This window comes from Lissotriton vulgaris, chromosome 5 (assembly GCF_964263255.1).
Source record: "Lissotriton vulgaris chromosome 5, aLisVul1.2, whole genome shotgun sequence".
Lineage (NCBI taxonomy): Eukaryota > Metazoa > Chordata > Amphibia > Caudata > Salamandridae > Lissotriton > Lissotriton vulgaris.
The window spans coordinates 699251360-699269444 of record NC_141693.1 but is presented as its reverse complement, the minus strand read 5'-3'; the positions used below and the strand labels follow the sequence as shown (position 1 = coordinate 699269444).

The window sequence follows — 18085 nt, the reverse complement described above, 5'->3', positions numbered from 1 at the left end:
TTATACCTGGTTAGTTTAAACGAGAAAAAACATCAGTGAATTTAGTGGCCCTCACAGACTTGATGAAGAGTGCTGACCTGATTCAGCAGGTGACAAGCCCCACACACTTGGCAGGAATCACTCTAGATGGAATCTTCTCAAACCACCCGAACCTGCGGTTTACGGGCACACTGCCTTTGACCTGGACAGACCATGTGGGAGTTCAATATGAGATTCTCCTAGCTAACCATAATAGGGCAGAGAAAGGCCCTAAGATCCAGATTCAAAGCAGAGCCTGGAACACAATTAAGAGCACAGACTTAAAGGCTGCATTCATGGCCTCTGTTGGTCAGTTATAATCTGATCCAGAAGAGGCAGTCACTCATTATGCATTCTGGTTGGAGTCAGCCTGTAAAACACTAGCTCCAGCTAAAACGCTACAACCTAGAAGGACACATCCCACAGCCCCCTGGTATTCAGAAGATTTGCGGAGACAAAAACATTCTTGTAAGCTTCTTGATCGAAGCTGGAGAAAAGATTATATGGAAGAGGAGAAAAAAAAGTATAGCCAAAGTCTGGCTATTTACAAACAACTCCTATTTGAAGCAAAGAAAAACTTCTTTACAGAGCGAATTAATTATGCAAACAATTCTACTAAAGAACTTTTTAAAACTGTCTCAAGTCTGGCCTCCCCCACCATGACAAAAGTTGAGGCAAGTCAGGAACTTTGCGATGATATCGCCAAATTCTTTCTGAACAAAGTAGAAGCAATCTTTTTGAACTTTAGTCACCCTAATCCGGAGGAAGGAGGGGTGCGGCTGGAGGGAAGGCAGTCAATTTCTGATCTCTCAACGGTTTTCAATAAATTTGGGCTGCTGTCCACAACAGACACTGAGAAGCTGTTCCTCTCCGCCCGACCAGCCACCCCTTATGACCCCTGTCCAGTCTCAATAATTAAACATATCAAAGAACAACGGCTCATGTGGGCTAGTACTGAAAATATATCATTAACTATATAGCTAAATAGCAATTCAAAACGCACAACAAGGGCTATCGGGATGTCAAAAAAGGTTACACCACCAATTTGAGAGAATATTCAGTAGTGTTTATAAACCAAATCACAAATCACAAGATTGTACAATTATATACAGCTTGTCACATAATCATGTGAACACAAAAAGAGAAAAGGTGCACAGTGTCCCAAGTGTACATGTGAAACCAAAAAAGTTGAATACATAAACAACATATATTAATTACATACACAAAGGTTTCTCATAAAATAACAGGTAGAAAGGAAAATGAACAAAATATTGATAGTGAATAAATCGTAGTGTCTATATATGATCCTAGGCACTAATTGTTGGTTCAATTCCTTATGGCGTCAACTGCGTTTAGACCCTTAGGAATATGGGTCTCATCAGGACAGGACAATGGGGGACATCTACAATTAAAGAATGCGGAGTGGGAGTGAGTATGATGTGTGACATTTATTATATATATACTGTATATCAACAAGGGACTGAGGTACCTGAATGATAGCTTGTTATCTCACCATACGTGATAAAATTTGTAAATGACTTACAGGTAGCCCAGCCGGGTACTGTTGTCATATATAGAGAAAATTAAAAGGTGAACATGAGTTAGAGAACAGGTTTACTCATTACGACACTGGCATTTACTATAGACGGTAGGGGCAGACACAGTACTCACCACTGTAGTGGTCAAGAAATTTTCAAGGGCGTGATGCTTTCTTCTTTTTTAACAGGCTCCGTCCTGTCCGTAATTCTCTACTTAGCCAGTCCAATGATGTGGACATATCGTGCGCTATCAGGCGCCCTTTCGAATTTATAAGGTAAAATTACTTCACTAGACCGTGTCATTAGATCGACTTCGGCATTATGTACATATTATTATTGTACCCCTTCTAACTTGCCTTTCACAGTCCTCGTCCTCTACGCATTGAAAGCATCACGCCCTTGAAAATGTCTTGACCACTACAGTGGTGAGTACTGTGTCTGCCCCTACCGTCTATAGTAAATGCCAGTGTCGTAATGAGTAAACCTGTTCTCTAACTCATGTTCACCTTTTAATTTTCTCTATATATGACAACAGTACCCGGCTAGGCTACCTGTAAGTCATTTACAATTTTTATCACGTATGGTGAGATAACAAGCTATCATTCAGGTACCTCAGTCCCTTGTTGATATTCTGTGTATATATAATAAATGTCAAACATCATACTCACTCCCACTCCGCCTTCTTTAATTGTAGATGTCCCCCATTGTCCTGTCCTGATGAGACCCATATTCCTAAAGGTCGAAACGCCGTCGACGCCATAAGGAATTGAACCAACAATTAGTGCCTAGGATCATATATAGACACTACGATTTATTCACTATCAATATTTTGGTCATTTTCCTGTCTACCTGTTATTTTATGAGAAACCTTTGTGTATGTAATTAATATATGTTGTTTATGTATTTAACTTTTTTGGTTTCACATGTACACTTGGGACACTGTGCACCTTTTCTCTTTTTGTGTTCACATGATTGTGACAGGCTGTATATAATTGTACAATCTTGTGATTTGTGATTTGGTTTATAAACAGTATTGAGTATTCTCTCAAATTGGTGGTGTAACCTTTTTTGACATCCCTGATAGCCCTTGTCGTGCGTTTTGAATTGCTATTTAGCTATATAGTTAATGATATATTTTCAGTACTAGCCCACATGAGCTGTTGTTCTTTGATATCATTTAATGCCCTGGTTCCCATGTGGGTAGGGTCCTCCTTGTTCTCTTCTGAGTCAATAATTAAACACGCACAGGTGCCTGCAGCCTTAGTACTCACCCCTTTGTTCAATACAATGTTTGAATCCTGGCACTTCCCTAGGCCTTAGAAATTAGCCTCGATATTGCCTTTATTGAAAAAGCCCAACCTTGACCCAAAGGAGCCAGATATCTTCCGACCCATATCTCGCCTCCCATTCCCTGCAAAACTGGTTGAGAAAACCATGAACTCACAGCTTAGTACCATTTTAGCTGGAACCAAGGCTCTGGACCCAACTCAATTGGGGGTTCAGAGAAGGGCATAGCACAGAATCCGCCCTGATAAAGTCTATGGAAGAGATAAGAGAGGCGGTAGACAGGGGAGGCAAAGCAGCTCTGATTATGCTGGACCTGTCCGCAGCCTTTTTTTTTTTATACGGTTCATCATGATGTTCTGATGGACCGTTTGTCTGCTTGTGGTATTCAGGTCAAAGTTTATGATCTCCTTAGATCTTTTTTGTCAGACAGATCTAAAATGTGGCACTGGGTAATTTTAATTCCAAACCTTTCTCGCTGCCATGTGGAGTACTCCAGGGGTCCTCCCTCAGCCCTACTCCTTTTAATGTTTGTCTCCTCACTGGCTACCATGATCTGGTCATTTGGCTTCAGCCTGACTTCGTACGCTGACGACACGCAAATTGTGGTGGCTTTACGGCCTGATCAGACAACAGGAAATGAGGCTAGGTTACATGATTGCATGGCAGCAATCGGGAGCTGGATGTCACAAAATTGCCTGAAATTGAATTCTGGCAAGACCGAGGCCATCCTGTTCGGTAATGATCCTAACTTCTGGGCTCCAAGGGGGTGGCCAGAAGACATGGGGACACTTCAAACTCCTGTTGGGAAGGTGAAGAACCTAGGAGTCATTATCGACGAAAAACTCAACTTCGGGGACCAAAGTAATGCAGTAGCATCTACTGTTTACTTTCTTATTAGAATGATTAAGAAAATACTGCCATTTCTGCCTACAACTTATCAGCGGACCGTAGTCACTGCTCCTATTATGTCCAGGCTCGACTACTGCAGTAACCTGTATTTAAATATACAGGAACGTTTTGCTAACAAATTGCAACTGCTATGAAATGCAGCTGCAATGCTGATTACGGGTACTCCCAAATACGCCTCCATCTCTAAGGAACTGAGAAAACTGCACTGGCTGCCAGTCAAGAATAAAGTGCTGTTTAAAACTCTTAGTACTGTGTTCAAGGCACTTCACGTAATAGGCCTCGATGTCTTGAAACAGAAATTGCAGTGGAATGTACCCGGAAGAACTCTGCGCTCCGGAGGAGCCAAGCTGCTAACTGTGCCACTCGTAAAAAAATCCACATGGGGTGGGAGACATTTTATGGTATGCGCAGCTAAAGCTTCAAATGAGCTTCCCACTAGTTTTTTGAAAGGCCCCAGACCACCTCACCTTTTGGAGAGGACTGAAAACCTGCCTTTTCTCTTTCTAATCCTGGTCTTTTGGGTATGTTCTCAGAGAATTAGTGGTTCAGCGCCAGGACAACTCCGGGTAATTGTCGTGCTTTACAAATAGTGATAACATAACAGAACAGTTTTCTCCTTTTTTTCTGAACAAATTATGTTTCAGTTGATTTAAATGGATTTATAATGGAATTGTCTAGCCTCAATCCTTTCCATAAAGGCCAGCAAGTCCTACAGAGAAGACAGTTATGTCTCACTCAGTCAACCACTTGATATCAGAATGTGTGCTTATCTGATGGAAGAGAATAAAAGAAATATCTGACGCATTGTTTATAATGAAAATTGTATTTTATGAATAATCTGTCGCATTATAAAGCACATTTAACTGATGAATTTGTACAAAATTACACTAGACCATGAACCAAATTCCATGTATGTTACCACAAATTAATAAATTATATAAATTATGATTAAATAAGTAAAAATGAGCCTGTGCTAATCTGTCTTCATTGTCTACTACAACTTGAAGGAGGGAAAATATTTAGGCCTTGGGCAGGAATTCAACGCAGAAGACCAGATAAGCAGAAAAGGGAAAAAAACTTTAATTAAATAAACAAGTGGGTTGAAGGGCAAAAGTAATGTTGAAATGTATTTACCTTTTGTGCTAAAGAGCCATAGATAAAAAATATATATATATATATAAGAAATCCACTATTTTCCTTTTTTAATTTGTATGGCATTGTTAATGCACTATTCTTCAGTGGTATTAATTGTATATATTTGTTATAGATTGTTGACTTATAATGAAAATACTGGAACTGAAAGGTCCCGCCTGCTACTATGATAGAGGCTGGATTTAGGTCTTAAAAAAGATTTTAACTAAAATCTGATATATCAATATTCAATTGGGGTTTCAAGGATGCTGCTTTTCCTTCATTCAGTTTGTGACTTTTGGCCAAGGCACTCATTTATTTGAAAGATTATGAAATAGAACAGGTAGAGATGTTTAACATAGATTTAAAAAGAATTAGAGTTTCATAAGCAACAAAGATATTTTTTTGAGTTAGTGAAAATCATTGGTCGCCTTGTTGTGGTTTTATCTATAGTAATAAAAACTCATACACTGAAAGTGAAAAGGATAATTAAACATCCAACTAAATTCATTATTGAAAGAAAATCCTCCTTCTCCAAGGATGTCTATTGTCAAATGATATGCCTTTTATGCATTCCATGCTATGTATGCGATTAGGTGAATTTGGCAGTGTGCATAAGATACAGGTGCAGATACTGAGTATCATGCTTCTGGATTAAAATACTCAAGTGACTCAGTTTACCTCAACAGAAGCAACTGTATCAAGTTATGTTTAGGTTACCAATAGGTAACTATTAAGAATTAATTATTTTAATTTCTACTACTCATTGCCTAGCGCAAAAACCATGGAAAAGGATATGAGACAAATGACATAAAGGAACTAAATAATTATCCTCCTTCATGGTCCCAGTGTTTGTTGGGTAATGAAAAAGAAAGCGCAAATGTTTCAATTAAAATTCTGAGCCATTATCACATTTGTTGATCTTTGGGTTTTACTGCAGCTTTGAAGCAAAGTATTGCACCTCGGACGATGGTCCAGATTTTAGCCAATGGCGAAATTGTACAAGACGATGACCCCCGTGTCAGGGGCAACTCTCAGCACAGGAACAACACTGCTTCCCAGGTAAATATTCTGTAAATGCCATGTGAGAGAAGAGGCTCCAAAAGTCGGAAATTCTAATTATGGTTGTAATACATAGACCATTCACTGGCTGAGGTTGTAGGCTAGAGATATGGAAAGGGAACATCTGCATAAACCAGGAATATTTCTTTTGCCGGTTTTCATATTCTTTGCACATTTGAACGAGACTTAAATGTATATAAGTGGAGGAAACTATTGAATTAGAATCCGCCCTAAACCTTTTTAGACTCCGATATTTCCTGTATTGTTCCTGTGGACTTGAACCTTAAATTAATATGCATTTCTTAATTAAAAGTCACAAGTGTATTAGCATTACTTTGATTTCATGCTGTAACTGTCACTACTTTGACACACACACAGGTTTTTTTTTGGTTTTGCAAGTGTAAAATAGGCAGTATAAACTGGTGCTGATACCACATATGCAGAAAGTATGGTAATCAACTGTTTGTCATTTTGAGATATGCGTATCTTTTATTACTGTCTGCTATACTGTTAAGAAAAAAAAGAAGAATTAAAACAAACCAAAAGTGATGTGGTATAGGGAGGCTCCTTGGATATAACTATTCCTATAGCGATCTAAGAAAGCTTAATATCTGTATGAACCAGCTATGTGTCTACTACTATGGTTGTAAATGTAATTGACACTCATAATTTAACGCACCACGGATCTGTAACCATTATATTAACTCTGCCATGTACCCTTTAACTTCTAGGACACATCCTGTCTCTGGAAAACGCACATTGCATTGGTTTATCATGCAGAGGTCTTTTTAGGTCGAGGACTCCGTCGCACTGCGTAAGCAGTGGGCAGAGCTGAGATTTTATGTTTCTTAGTGTAGGGGGCTTGAAACCGCCCCTCTTCTCCATTGGCTGGCCTCGTAAATGATGGCCAGCCATTGGAGAAGAGGGGCGTCACTCCTTTTAAGCCCCGTCTTTTTCGTATTCGGGGGCGTGTTTTTTAGGTTCTTTCTATCTGTGACGTCATCCGTCACTCACCAAAAAACACGCCCCCGATTCCGAAAATTTCAGAGCTTTGTGGCAGCCATTTCTGCCCGACCGCGTCCGGCCCTTGCATCCATGGAGGAAAAATTCAAGTTAACAAGTTGTTGCAAGCGTGAATGGCCCTCTGCAATGTATTCAATGAAGTTCAAAGGTACCCCCGCTACATCTGTGCATGTGCAAACTCTTATGCATGACTGGGAACATGCGACAGTCGTGACACCCAGAAACTCCCGAATGTGATGAGGAATCGAAAAACTTACTCCAAAGGTAGGCCTAAGATGTGAGATTCCAATAAGTAGAGACTATACTATTGTTGTTGGAATAGTAGGGTCCAAACCCGGTTTGAGGCAGCGGCTCCTACCTCCCTACCCGCTGCACGGTACCTGTGTGCCTGTGCACTCCGTTTCACGGTGTGCCTCCGCCTGGGGTCTCTTTCGTTTTCTCATCACCTGGGACTTCCTGTTCTCGCCACCGGCGCAAGCGAGAATGGAGAGACACTTGGATCTCACACAGCATCAGTCAGGCAGGAACAAGCCCTGCTGCTAGAGCTGTGAAGCCTGACCCTTTGCTAGAGAGGGCACGGGGGTGCGGGTGTCTCGCCTCACACCACAGCTGCCAGGCACCTGGATTCCCGCCTGGGGCGCTGGCTGCTGTCTAAGAAGGATGAGTGCGTTTATTTACTTACAGGAAATACACAGAGATCAGAAGTTCTCAGAAGCCCCTCCTCAGCTGCCAAACCTCCCCTTGGCTTTCATTCACAGCGTGAGTCAGAGGGAGCAGCCATGTCTGCGCCGTGTTTACCAGCGTGCCGCTGTATGTGTGTGTGCATGGGTGTTTGTGTGAATGCATGCTTACCATGGTGTGAGTGTATGCAGAAAAGGATGGATGTGTGTGTGTAAGTGCGTGCGTGTGTGCCTGCGTGCCATTTACTTACAGGAAATACACGGAGATCAGAAGTGCCCAGAAGCCCCGCCTCGAGCTTCCAAACCTCCCCTTGGCTTTCATTCACAGCGTGAGTCAGAGGGAGCAGCCATGTCTGCGCCTTGTTTACCAGCGTGCCGCTGTTTGTGTGTGTGCATCGGTGTCTGTGTGAATGCATGCTTACCATGGTGTGTGTGTGTGTATGCAGAAACGGATGTATGTGTGTGTGTAAGTGCGTGCGTGCCTGGGTGCCATTTACTTACAGGAAATACATGGAGATCAGAAGTGCCCAGAAGCTCTGCCTGGAGCTGCCAAACCTCCCCTTGGCTTTCATTCACAGCGTGAGTCAGAGGGAGAATCCATGTCTGCGCCGTGTTTACCAGCGTGCCACTGTATATGTGTGTGCATGGGTGTCTGGTTGAATGTGTGCTTACCATGGTGTGTGTGTATGCAGAAACGGATGGATGTGTGTGTGTGTAAGTGCGTGCGTGCCTGCGTATGTGTGTGTGCATGGGTGCATGTGTGAATGCATGCTTACCATGGTGTGTGTGTATGCAGAAACGGATGGATGTGTGTGTGTAAGTGTGTGTGTGCCGCTGTATGTGTGTGTGTTCATGGGTGTCTGTGTGAATGCATGCTTACCATGGTGTGTGTGTATGCAGAAACAAATTGATGTGTGTGTGTAAGTGTGTGTGTGCGTGCCTGCGTGCCATTTACTTACAGGAAATACAAGGAGATCAGAAGTGCCCAGAAGCCCCGCCTCGATCTGCCTAACCTCCCATTGGCTTTTATTCACAGCGTGAGTCAGAGGGAGCAGCCATGTCTGCGCCGTGTTTACCAGCGTGCCGCTGTATGTGTGTGTTCATGGGTGTCTGTGAGAATGCATGCTTACCATGGTTTGTGTGTATGCAGAAATGGATGGATGTGTCTGTGTAAGTCCGTGCGTGCCTGCGTTCCACTGTATGTGTGTGTGCATGGGTGCATGTGTGAATGCATGCTTACCATAGTGTGTGTGTATGCAGAAACGGATGGATGTGTGTGTGTGTAAATGCGTGCGTGCCGCTGTATGTGTGTGTTCATGGGTGTCTGTGAGAATGCATGCTTACCATGGTTTGTGTGTATGCATAAACGGATGGATGTGTCTGTGTAAGTGCGTGCCTGCGTTCCGCTGTATGTGTGTGTGCTTGGGTGCATGTGTGAATGCAATGCTTACCATAGTGTGTGTGTATGCAGAAACGGATGGATGTGTGTGTGTGTGTAAATGCGTGCGTGCCGCAGTATGTGTGTGTTCATGGGTGTCTGTGTGAATGCATGCTTATGGTATGTGTGTATGTAGAAACGGATGGAATTGTGTGTGTAAGTGCGTGCGTGCCGCTGTATGTGTGGGTGCATGTGTGAATGCATGCTCTCTTACCATGGTGTGTGTATGCAGAAACGGATGGATGTGTGTGTGTAAGTGCATGCATGCCTGCGTGCCGCTGTACGTGTGTGCACATGTGTGAATGCATGCTTTCTTACCATGACGTGAGTCTGCATAAACGCATGGACGGCTGGGTGTGTGTCCATGGGTGTCTGTGTGAATGCGTGTTTTCTAACCATGGTGTGTGTGTGTCTGCATAACTGCATGGACGGCTGTGTGTGTGCGTGGGTGTATGTGTGAATGTGTGAATGCATGCTTTCTAAACATGGTGGTAGTCGGGCCTCTGTGGCATTTGAGTATAGGTTTTTTTAGACCAGAGTGTCTTGGATGATGTTACATGCATACCATGGACTAATCTGAAGCTCTTGTTGTTTTAGGTTTGGTAGTTACTATAGGATCATACAAAAATATGCTGGCTTTCAAACTTGAAAAACAGATGAAGTACAGAAAAGATGCAATAATCATCCTTGTGCTGTCAGTTAGTAGAGAGCTCTATAGTCTGCATCTTACTCCTGGTGTGCCCACTCCCTTTGTCTTACTTCTTCCATGAAGCTCTTTAGTCTGCTTCTTACTCCTGTTTCCTGCATGTCATCCCGGTTTTTCTCTGCTTCTGTTCTGCCCCGTTTTTTCTGTGCCTCTGTTCCCCCGGTTTTTATGTGCCTCTGTTCCCCCGGTTTTTCTGTGCCTCTGTTCCCTGCTTGTCATCCCGGTTTTTCTGTTACTGTGTGTAGGTGACTCTGTCTGTGTGTGTGCGTGGCAATCTGTGTGTGTGCGTGGCAATCTGTGTGTGTGCGTGGCAATCTGTGTGTGTGCGTGGCAATCTCTGTGTGTGTGCGTGGCTCTGTGTGTGTGCGTGGCTCTGTCTCTGTGGCTCTGTGTGTGTGGCTCTGTCTGTGTGTGTGTGTGTCAGTGGATCTGTCTGTGTGTTTGCGTGGCTCTGTCTGTGTGTGTGCGTGGCTCTGTCTGTGTGTGTGCGTGGCTCTGTCTGTGTGTGTGCTTGGCTCTGTGTATATGTGCGTGGCTCTGTCTGTGTGTGTGCGTGGCTCTGTCTGTGTGTGTGCGTGGCTCTGTCTGTGTGCGCAAGGCTCTGTCTGTGTGCGCAAGGCTCTGTCTGTGTGCGCGAGGCTCTGTCTGTGTGCGCGAGGCTCTGTCTGTGTGTGCGAGGCTCTGTCTGTGTGTGCGAGGCTCTGTGTGTGTGCGTGGCTCTGTCTCTGTGTGTGCGTGGCTCTGTGTGTGTGTGTGGCTCTGTCTCTGTGTGTGCGTGGCTCTCTGTGTGTGCGTGGCTCTGTCTATGTGCGTGGCTCTGTCTGTGTGTGCGTGGCTCTGTCTGTGTGCGTGGCTCTGTCTGTGTGTGCGTGGCTCTGTCTGTGTGTGCGTGGCTCTGTCTGTGTGTGCGTGGCTCTGTCTGTCTGTGTGTGTGTGTGCGTGGCTCTGTGTGTGTGTGTGGGGGGGCTCTGTGTGTGGGGGGGGCTCTGTGTGTGTGTGGGGCTCTGTGTGTGTGGGGGGGGGCTCTGTGTGTGTGGGGGAGGCTCTGTGTGTGTAGGGGGGGCTCTGTGTGTGGGGGGCTCTGTGCGTGTGTGGGGGGGCTCTGTGCGTGTGTGGGGGGGCTCTGTGCGTGTGTGGGGGGCTTTGTGTGTGTGTGGGGCTCTGTGTGTGTGGGGGGGAGGCTCTGTGTGTGTGGGGGGCTCTGTGTGTGTGTGTGTGGGGGCTCTGTGTGTGTGGGGGGTCTCTGTGCGTGTGTGGGGGGGGCTCTGTGTGTGGCTCGCTGTGTGCGTGTGTGTGTGGGGCTCTGTGTGTGTGTGTCTGTGGGGCTCTGTGTGTGTGTGTGTGTGTGTGTCTGCATGTGTGGGGCTCTGTGTGTGGGGCTTTCTGTGTGTGTGGCTCTGTGTCCGCGAATACTACTACTCTAATGCTCTCCTATTGCCATTGTAAATGACAAAACCATTTATTTATGTTTAAAAATAAATAAATCTCATGAGCAATGCCAATAGCTCTACCTTTAATAATGCCGAGACCATTGCATTGTAAATGCTTGTTTATTTTTCCAGTTCTTTTTAGGAAAGAATGGGCACCCATCTTTATCAGACCGGGCTTTCTGCTGCACTTTAGAGTGCGTCTGCGTTTGAGAAAAAACGTAATTGCCAGACTATTGGGGCCTATGGTCTTATAAGCCTTTGCAATAATCTTCAGTATTTGCTCTGCTTGTCTGCGTCTTCTATAGCCTCCAGGCTTACAGCATCACCCTTAACATTAGCAATGATCATATCAGCAACCACTTCGAACACCAGAATTCCAGAGCCGCCTCGGCTCCATGTTCCTCTTGAACACGTTTTATCACGGAAGGGAGTACCGTCATGGAGGGGGTACCGAAACACTTTGAATATACCGCGGCAAACACCTTACCCCAAGTATTACATTCAGCTAATTCGGGGAACTAAGAGGGTCATTAGGATCTCGGGCGGATCGCCACTGCCCGCATGGCAATGGCAATCCGCCCGACATCCGTCCCGGCCCGCCACCCATTTCCTACTGTTTTCATTTATAAACAGACCGGCGTTATAGGGTGAGGAAGGGTGCCATTAAACCAAATTTGGTGTTGCCAAGCTGAGAACAGAACCTCAAGAGTACTATATGGTCTATATTTCCGCAGAGTCGCTATGGCAGTATACTGGTGAAACAAATTGTCTGTTCCATTGACTGCCGGAAAGGTGACCCAAGAATAAAACACAAAGCGGAAAGCTTGATACACCTCTACAACAAAGATAAGCGCAACACCCGCATCAAGTACTCCATATTGTTGTGAATAAGCCCTGAGCGGTGAACGGTTATGAGCTGTTATGGCAACTGCCATAATGAATAAGAGAGAATAACAACCGATGCGTGACAGCTCAACAAAGGGTTAAAAGAAAACAATAGACCGTTTCAAATTGAAGCTTGAAAAACCTATCATCTATCAAAATAGGAGGTAACACCGTCACAGAAGTGAGGGGTTTGTGGACAAGCACAAGCACTACTTACGAATCTTGCAGATAAGAACCAGAACAAACGTTGGCAGCACCATGTTGGGGGGATTCTGCACCTACACAGAACTATGCGCGGGAAAACAGGACCTGATTGAATAGGGGTGTGCCAACCTACCACCTTAGTACCCAAAATCCCAGAACCGACGAGCTATAGTGAGTCATTTGTTCTCCTTCAAAATCACGAAGCTACAAATGATTAGACAACCTAGAACAAAACCCAGAACAAAACACTCCTGACTCTCTAAGGAATCGTGGTAGCAAGATATACCCTTTCGCTCGCTCACTCGACTTTATCCAAAGTAACAATTGGCAGAGTCACTGTAATAGTTCGAAAGGTTTATTTTAACTATTGTGCTCTATAATACAGTATACGGGCCACTACTAGCAGCAGAATGCATCAACTCAGAACAATTAGCATTGTTGCAATTCCATAGAGTACGAAGGGGGATGTCATTATATAAAAACAGTGGAAAAAGGACTATCGGGCCTAACCACTCTCCCCTTGACTGGAAGAAGTTTCTTAAATAAAAGATCTCTGGGCTTTGTCAGCAGACCTTAAAGCCTAGATGTAAGGTTTACACCATAGAAACAGCATAGCTCTTCTCCATGGAAAGGGCTCTCTCCAAGTGTGTGGTAAAACAACATGCATCCCTGTAATATCATAGTACATGTCTCCAGCAGCACAGCTGTGTTTAGCATGTTTTGTCTAGGTGCTAGGGACTGACCACAATAGAATAACAAGGGGCATTGTTTATTGACCTTACACATCGTGTTCGAACTAAACTCCAGGAACTTAGCAGAGAACGTGAAAAGCAGACAGTTCTCATGTAAAAGGCATAAACAGAGTCCTGCAAAATGAAGTCATGTAGTAACGTGCAAAAAAGCAGCATCATGGCAGCAAAGCTCATGCTAACTTAGCAATGTCGACAATGACCCTAATGGTCATATAACAGGACCTTTTAGTCCTAGGCTGAGGTTTAACATCAGTTCAACAATACATCCTTTGCAGTGAAGCACATTCGACCCCATAAGGGTGATCGAGCATGCTAGATTTGCACACCATGAAGGTTTATTAGCAGATTGGCAAATATATAAACTCAAATCATTCTAATGAGTCATAAAATATTTATCATGAAAAATACATGGGTCCGTATAATTCAAAGCAATTCAAAATAGCAAATACATAGGCAAACTTTTTAAAGTTGTCATATGCAAATCAAGCTAATTTCAGTTTCCCCTGAAGGTAAATTCCCTAACATGCTGGGCTGAAAGTAAATCAGGAAATTTGTGAGAGAAGTCAAGCAGAAGACGTCGTCAGCATATAAAGCCTCTAAAAGGCAGAATCGATAAAGATTCAGACTGATAAATGAGAATGAAATTGATCAGGAATTCATCTCTGAGCAGTAGCAAAGATAAGTCACTAGTCTGGAGAGATTGGAAAGTGACTTCTAAATCTAACTTGCTTAGCCACTCACAAATTAAAATCAATTCTCGGCAAGTTGCAGCTCTACCCACGGTTCTCGGGGAGAGGAAACCAATCAGGAGTGAACAATTCACAGTATATCAGTGGGGTGGTGGGGCAGGGGGCAAGTGGACAGCCCTCTTCATTATTCTGCTTCAGTGAAACACATATTGATAAACAATTCTCACAGAAACCAAAACATTGTGTTATAATGTAATTAACTCAAGCTATGCAGGTTAGCTCTTGAAACGGGAGCGAGATGGAAAACACAGCTGCCAATGGTACATTTTCATGTTAGCATTAGTCGATGGAACTGAGGTCTACAGTGACTATGGATGACTTTGTGAAAATCCCACTTTACATATTTGTATAATGTGCAGATTAATATATATGTTATGCAAAACGAAAAATAGTAACAGTACTTCACCAATATCCAGAGGTTTAGTCCAGAATGTGGACCTAACGTGTATTTTCATTAGAAACCGTAGAGTATGGAATATAACCACTTAGCACTCAATAACCAACCTTCTTGCATCCGTTGCTTGCTATTTGGATGACTTCTGTTGCTTGCCTGCTCTGGCCCTGTGGTTTGAAGAACTGTTATTCTACTAATGTAATTTAGCTGTATTTAAAACCTGTTTCAATCTTGACCTTTTAGCTGTTATTTATTTTTTGCTCTTTAATGACCTCTGCGTTTTTGGTGACATCTGTGTTGCTTTACCATAATACAGCTGCACCTTTTTTGTGCACCTGCGCATGTTCTTGCATCCTCCAAGAACGTTCAACCACTAATTTCAATTTTGTATTTCACGGAGTCTCAAATGACTACTAAATATTACTATTTACTTTTTTCTTTGATTTGCATGGGTATGTTTGAAAATGATATTCATATTGATGACTTTGCTTATTTTTAAACTCCTAGGGCTTTTTCAATGCTGCCCAGAACCCCGGTCCTCCTCCCCCACAGCAGCAGCATGCAGGTGGCGCGAGGCCTGAGGGGCGCTCCCCTTTCTCGGATATCAACCAGCAGCTAGTCACCATGGGATTTCCCCGCTGGAACCTCGGCAACCAGGTGGTAGAGCCAGTGATGTCCATCGTTCTTCTCTTCCTCATCATGATGTTGGGTGTGCGGGGCCTTTTACTAGTGGGCTTCATCTATGTAGTCTCGCACCTCAGTCAGCGGTAACAGGTCTCTTCCTGTGGGGACACTGGTTGGTCTGATATCTCTGTAGGCATGACTGTGCTACAATGTATGTGTGCACCTGCTGAAACCACACATTTTCAGTATGGGTGTGTGGTTTGTTTGGGGGGCGGGGATTTACAGGATGATTGTGTATTCTTTTTGCATGACTGTAAATGCAAAAACCCGATTGGCTATATTTAGGACTTAATGACAGGTGGATTAGCACTAATTTTAAAACCATGGTGGCTAGACTCATGGACCAGAATTGGATAGCATGTACAGAACAGTAAATAGGTCATACATATCCCACCTTGTTAGATGTCCATCAAATTATCTGATTACCACAGCACATACCATTTTGCACACCAATTCCAAGTGCCTTCGTATATGCTGGATGTTTGTACTATACAATTTTTACCCTGTTTCATTACTAGTTACGCATTTTGAACAATTCACTCCTAGCCTTGTCCTTAGAGGAAAAACACTGTCTGCACGTGTTTGATGACCAGTGTGCAATCCCTCACTGTGCATGTTGTGTTCCATGGGGCAGTTACACAATACGATTTGGGACCTGTCTTGGCAATGCTCTTAGTGAGTTATAGATTTCTGCCCACCCGCATTGTACTGGGTCTAATTACACGGACAATGTTATTTTCCCAGAGCTCCCACGTGAGTAATACATTCACACTTACAACAAACTGGAAAAAAAGGACCAACCTGGGGACCAGTGTCACCTCACTGTTTTTGGCTCCGCTGCTATTTAGAGCTTCTTTTCGTAACTTGAGGCATTTTACAGAAGATATTAAAGAAGGCAAAGGTTGAGATACTTCTGTTCAAATCATTATATTTATCAATTCATATTAGTGATTTATATTGAAATTGAGTTTTGTCATTACAGAAGGAATCCGCAATAAAAATCCCAAACTTTGAAAACAGTCAGTGGCAAGCCCCTAGAGTATGCTTCGGAGTACCTGGGAGTTAGTGAATGCTGCATATTGATGCTTTGCCTTGAAGCTGCTGTAGTTTCTGTACGCTTTGAAATAGAATTCTGTAACAGTGGTGTGATGTGTTTATGCTTAACTGTATGCAAAGAAGGTGTTTAACCTGAATAATTCAGGTAAATGACAAGCTGGCCTTGCTTTAAAGATATACGAGTTAATGGACCTATTTGATGAAGTCTAGCAGTGGCATCCACTGAAAAGCTAGAACAGCCATATCCATGCTCAAACCTTTGATATCTTAAGAAGTGATGGAAATCCGTAAATGCATCCCGACCTTCACTCGTTGGGCGTTTAAAGGAAGTAGGATGATCAAGACAAATATATTTTTCCAAAAATCCGCCGCACATCAACTTTTCAGAAAGATGCAGAAAGCAGGGAGCAAGTTGGTCTTTGCTTTATACCTCAGAGCTTCAAGTGGATGAAAGTATGGCGGAGTGTCCGCTTCCAGGTCTGCTAGAGTAATCTTGACGAACAGAGAGATTGGCATACGCTGAAAAGCCTGCTTTCCCAACAAATTAATCTCTTTTCTAATTCATGTTGTTGCTTTTACAATAAAAAGTGTCCTCTGTATGCCTTCAGTGCCAAATACCTTATTATGGGGGATTCTGTTTGCTATTTTTAATTGCCTTCTTATTCTCTGAACAGTTATTGTGAAATGAACTCCTAGAATCTTTTTTTGTCAAAGTGGTTATTGGACAATCATGAAAGAATTTGACGCCAGCCTTGCAGTGACGTGAAGTGCACCTTTCGCCAGCATGTCATTGGCGATTAGTCCAGGCCTAAAAAAACACAATGTTTTTATGGCTCTAATTCGGGAAATAAGGAACAATAAAGAATCACGTTGTTTGATAGCCACAATTGTCCATGGATCAGTATTTTACCCACCCTTTTAATGAAATCATGCTACATTCTTCTAGTATAAAGAAAATTGTAAACATATTTGCTCTTTGTTTTTCATCAGTAATAGGTGCTAGAGCTGGCACTCAGACAACATACATTTTGGGAACTGTTGTAATTTTCTTCAGTACACTGTTTAGAAAGTAGTGCCCATGGGATCGGGTACTTGCCCTAGACAGCTTACACTAGGTGAAATCTGAGTAAGTGTTTCAGTCAAACGTCTACAGCAGCTCTCATTACTAACCATAAAATATGCCTTTTGTCTATGTAAGTTGTGAGGAACTAATTGCTTACCATTTGGAAGAGAGACTGTTAAACACTTTAATGATAATACATTTATAAGGCAGTCATAAATGTGAACTATTTTGCCATCATCATAATCATTTTTGCATTGTAGCTAAGTAAGCCAATATTTAAACAGTGTGTTTCCAAATTTTACTTAACGTAACGTATAGAAGGAAAGTGGGTTATGTTTACCGTCATTTTCAATTAATCATTACAAACCACTGTAGAGGAAGGCATCATGTTAATCACTCTTAATCCACTGCTAATCCCTACCAATTGCATTTTTCATTTTGTGTTTCTGTTGATCTACAGACCACTCTTAACAAGGGCGCTTTTAGAGATCCCTCACCAGTTCACCGTCCTAGTCATTGACCAATTAATGCTTGAAATCTCCTTAAACGTCACTCTATCAAATCCGGAGAGATTTTAATATGGCATGAAAGACATGACAGCCTATGATCCTGTGACCCTATGAACGCAGTATACAACACTTGATCTAAACCAAAGTGAGAAACTTGCATGTGTTAATGGACTTACGCTAATCCTGGTCCCCCGAGTGAACCAGGGTGCAAGAAATGCCTTCTACGGCATGCAGAATGTATTGTGCAACTACTTGCATTTGTTTCGTGTAGAAACATCAGGCCACCATCTCCTGTGTCCTATCCTGTCTTGGCCACCTTGACTATGAAAAAAGCTTGCGCCAAGTTGCCATTTCTTTCTACTCTGAAGACCGCGAAGAGCCCAGAACTAGGTAAAATTAGTACAGGTTAATCTGAGATCCTATGTCAATTGATTTCCAAGGACTGCTGTGGCTTCCATTAGTAGACACTCATCCTTCAGGACTCTCTACATCACCGACAGGCCCATCTGTGGCAAGGCGTCAGGCCTTCATCCATGTAAAGCTGCAAAGATATTGATAGCTTCTCTT

General features: G+C 43.1%; 1 protein-coding gene across 2 annotated transcripts in view; it reads left to right on the top strand.

Moving 5' to 3' along the window:
* The window catches only part of FAM241B (family with sequence similarity 241 member B), a 73555-nt gene extending 56729 nt beyond the window's left edge, over positions 1–16826 (top strand). The window contains exons 2-4 of one of the 2 annotated variants that reach the window (XM_086922132.1): positions 5824–5945; positions 14714–14863; positions 15873–16826. In XM_086922132.1, the coding sequence (XP_086778258.1) occupies positions 5853–5945; positions 14714–14863; positions 15873–15956 (327 nt within the window). In that variant the 5' untranslated portion in view covers positions 5824–5852 and the 3' untranslated portion in view covers positions 15957–16826. Of the gene's footprint in view, positions 1–5823; positions 5946–14713 lie in introns of both variants that reach the window. The other variant, XM_086922131.1, reaches the window with a different exon arrangement.
* The last annotated feature ends 1259 nt before the right edge of the window (positions 16827–18085 follow it).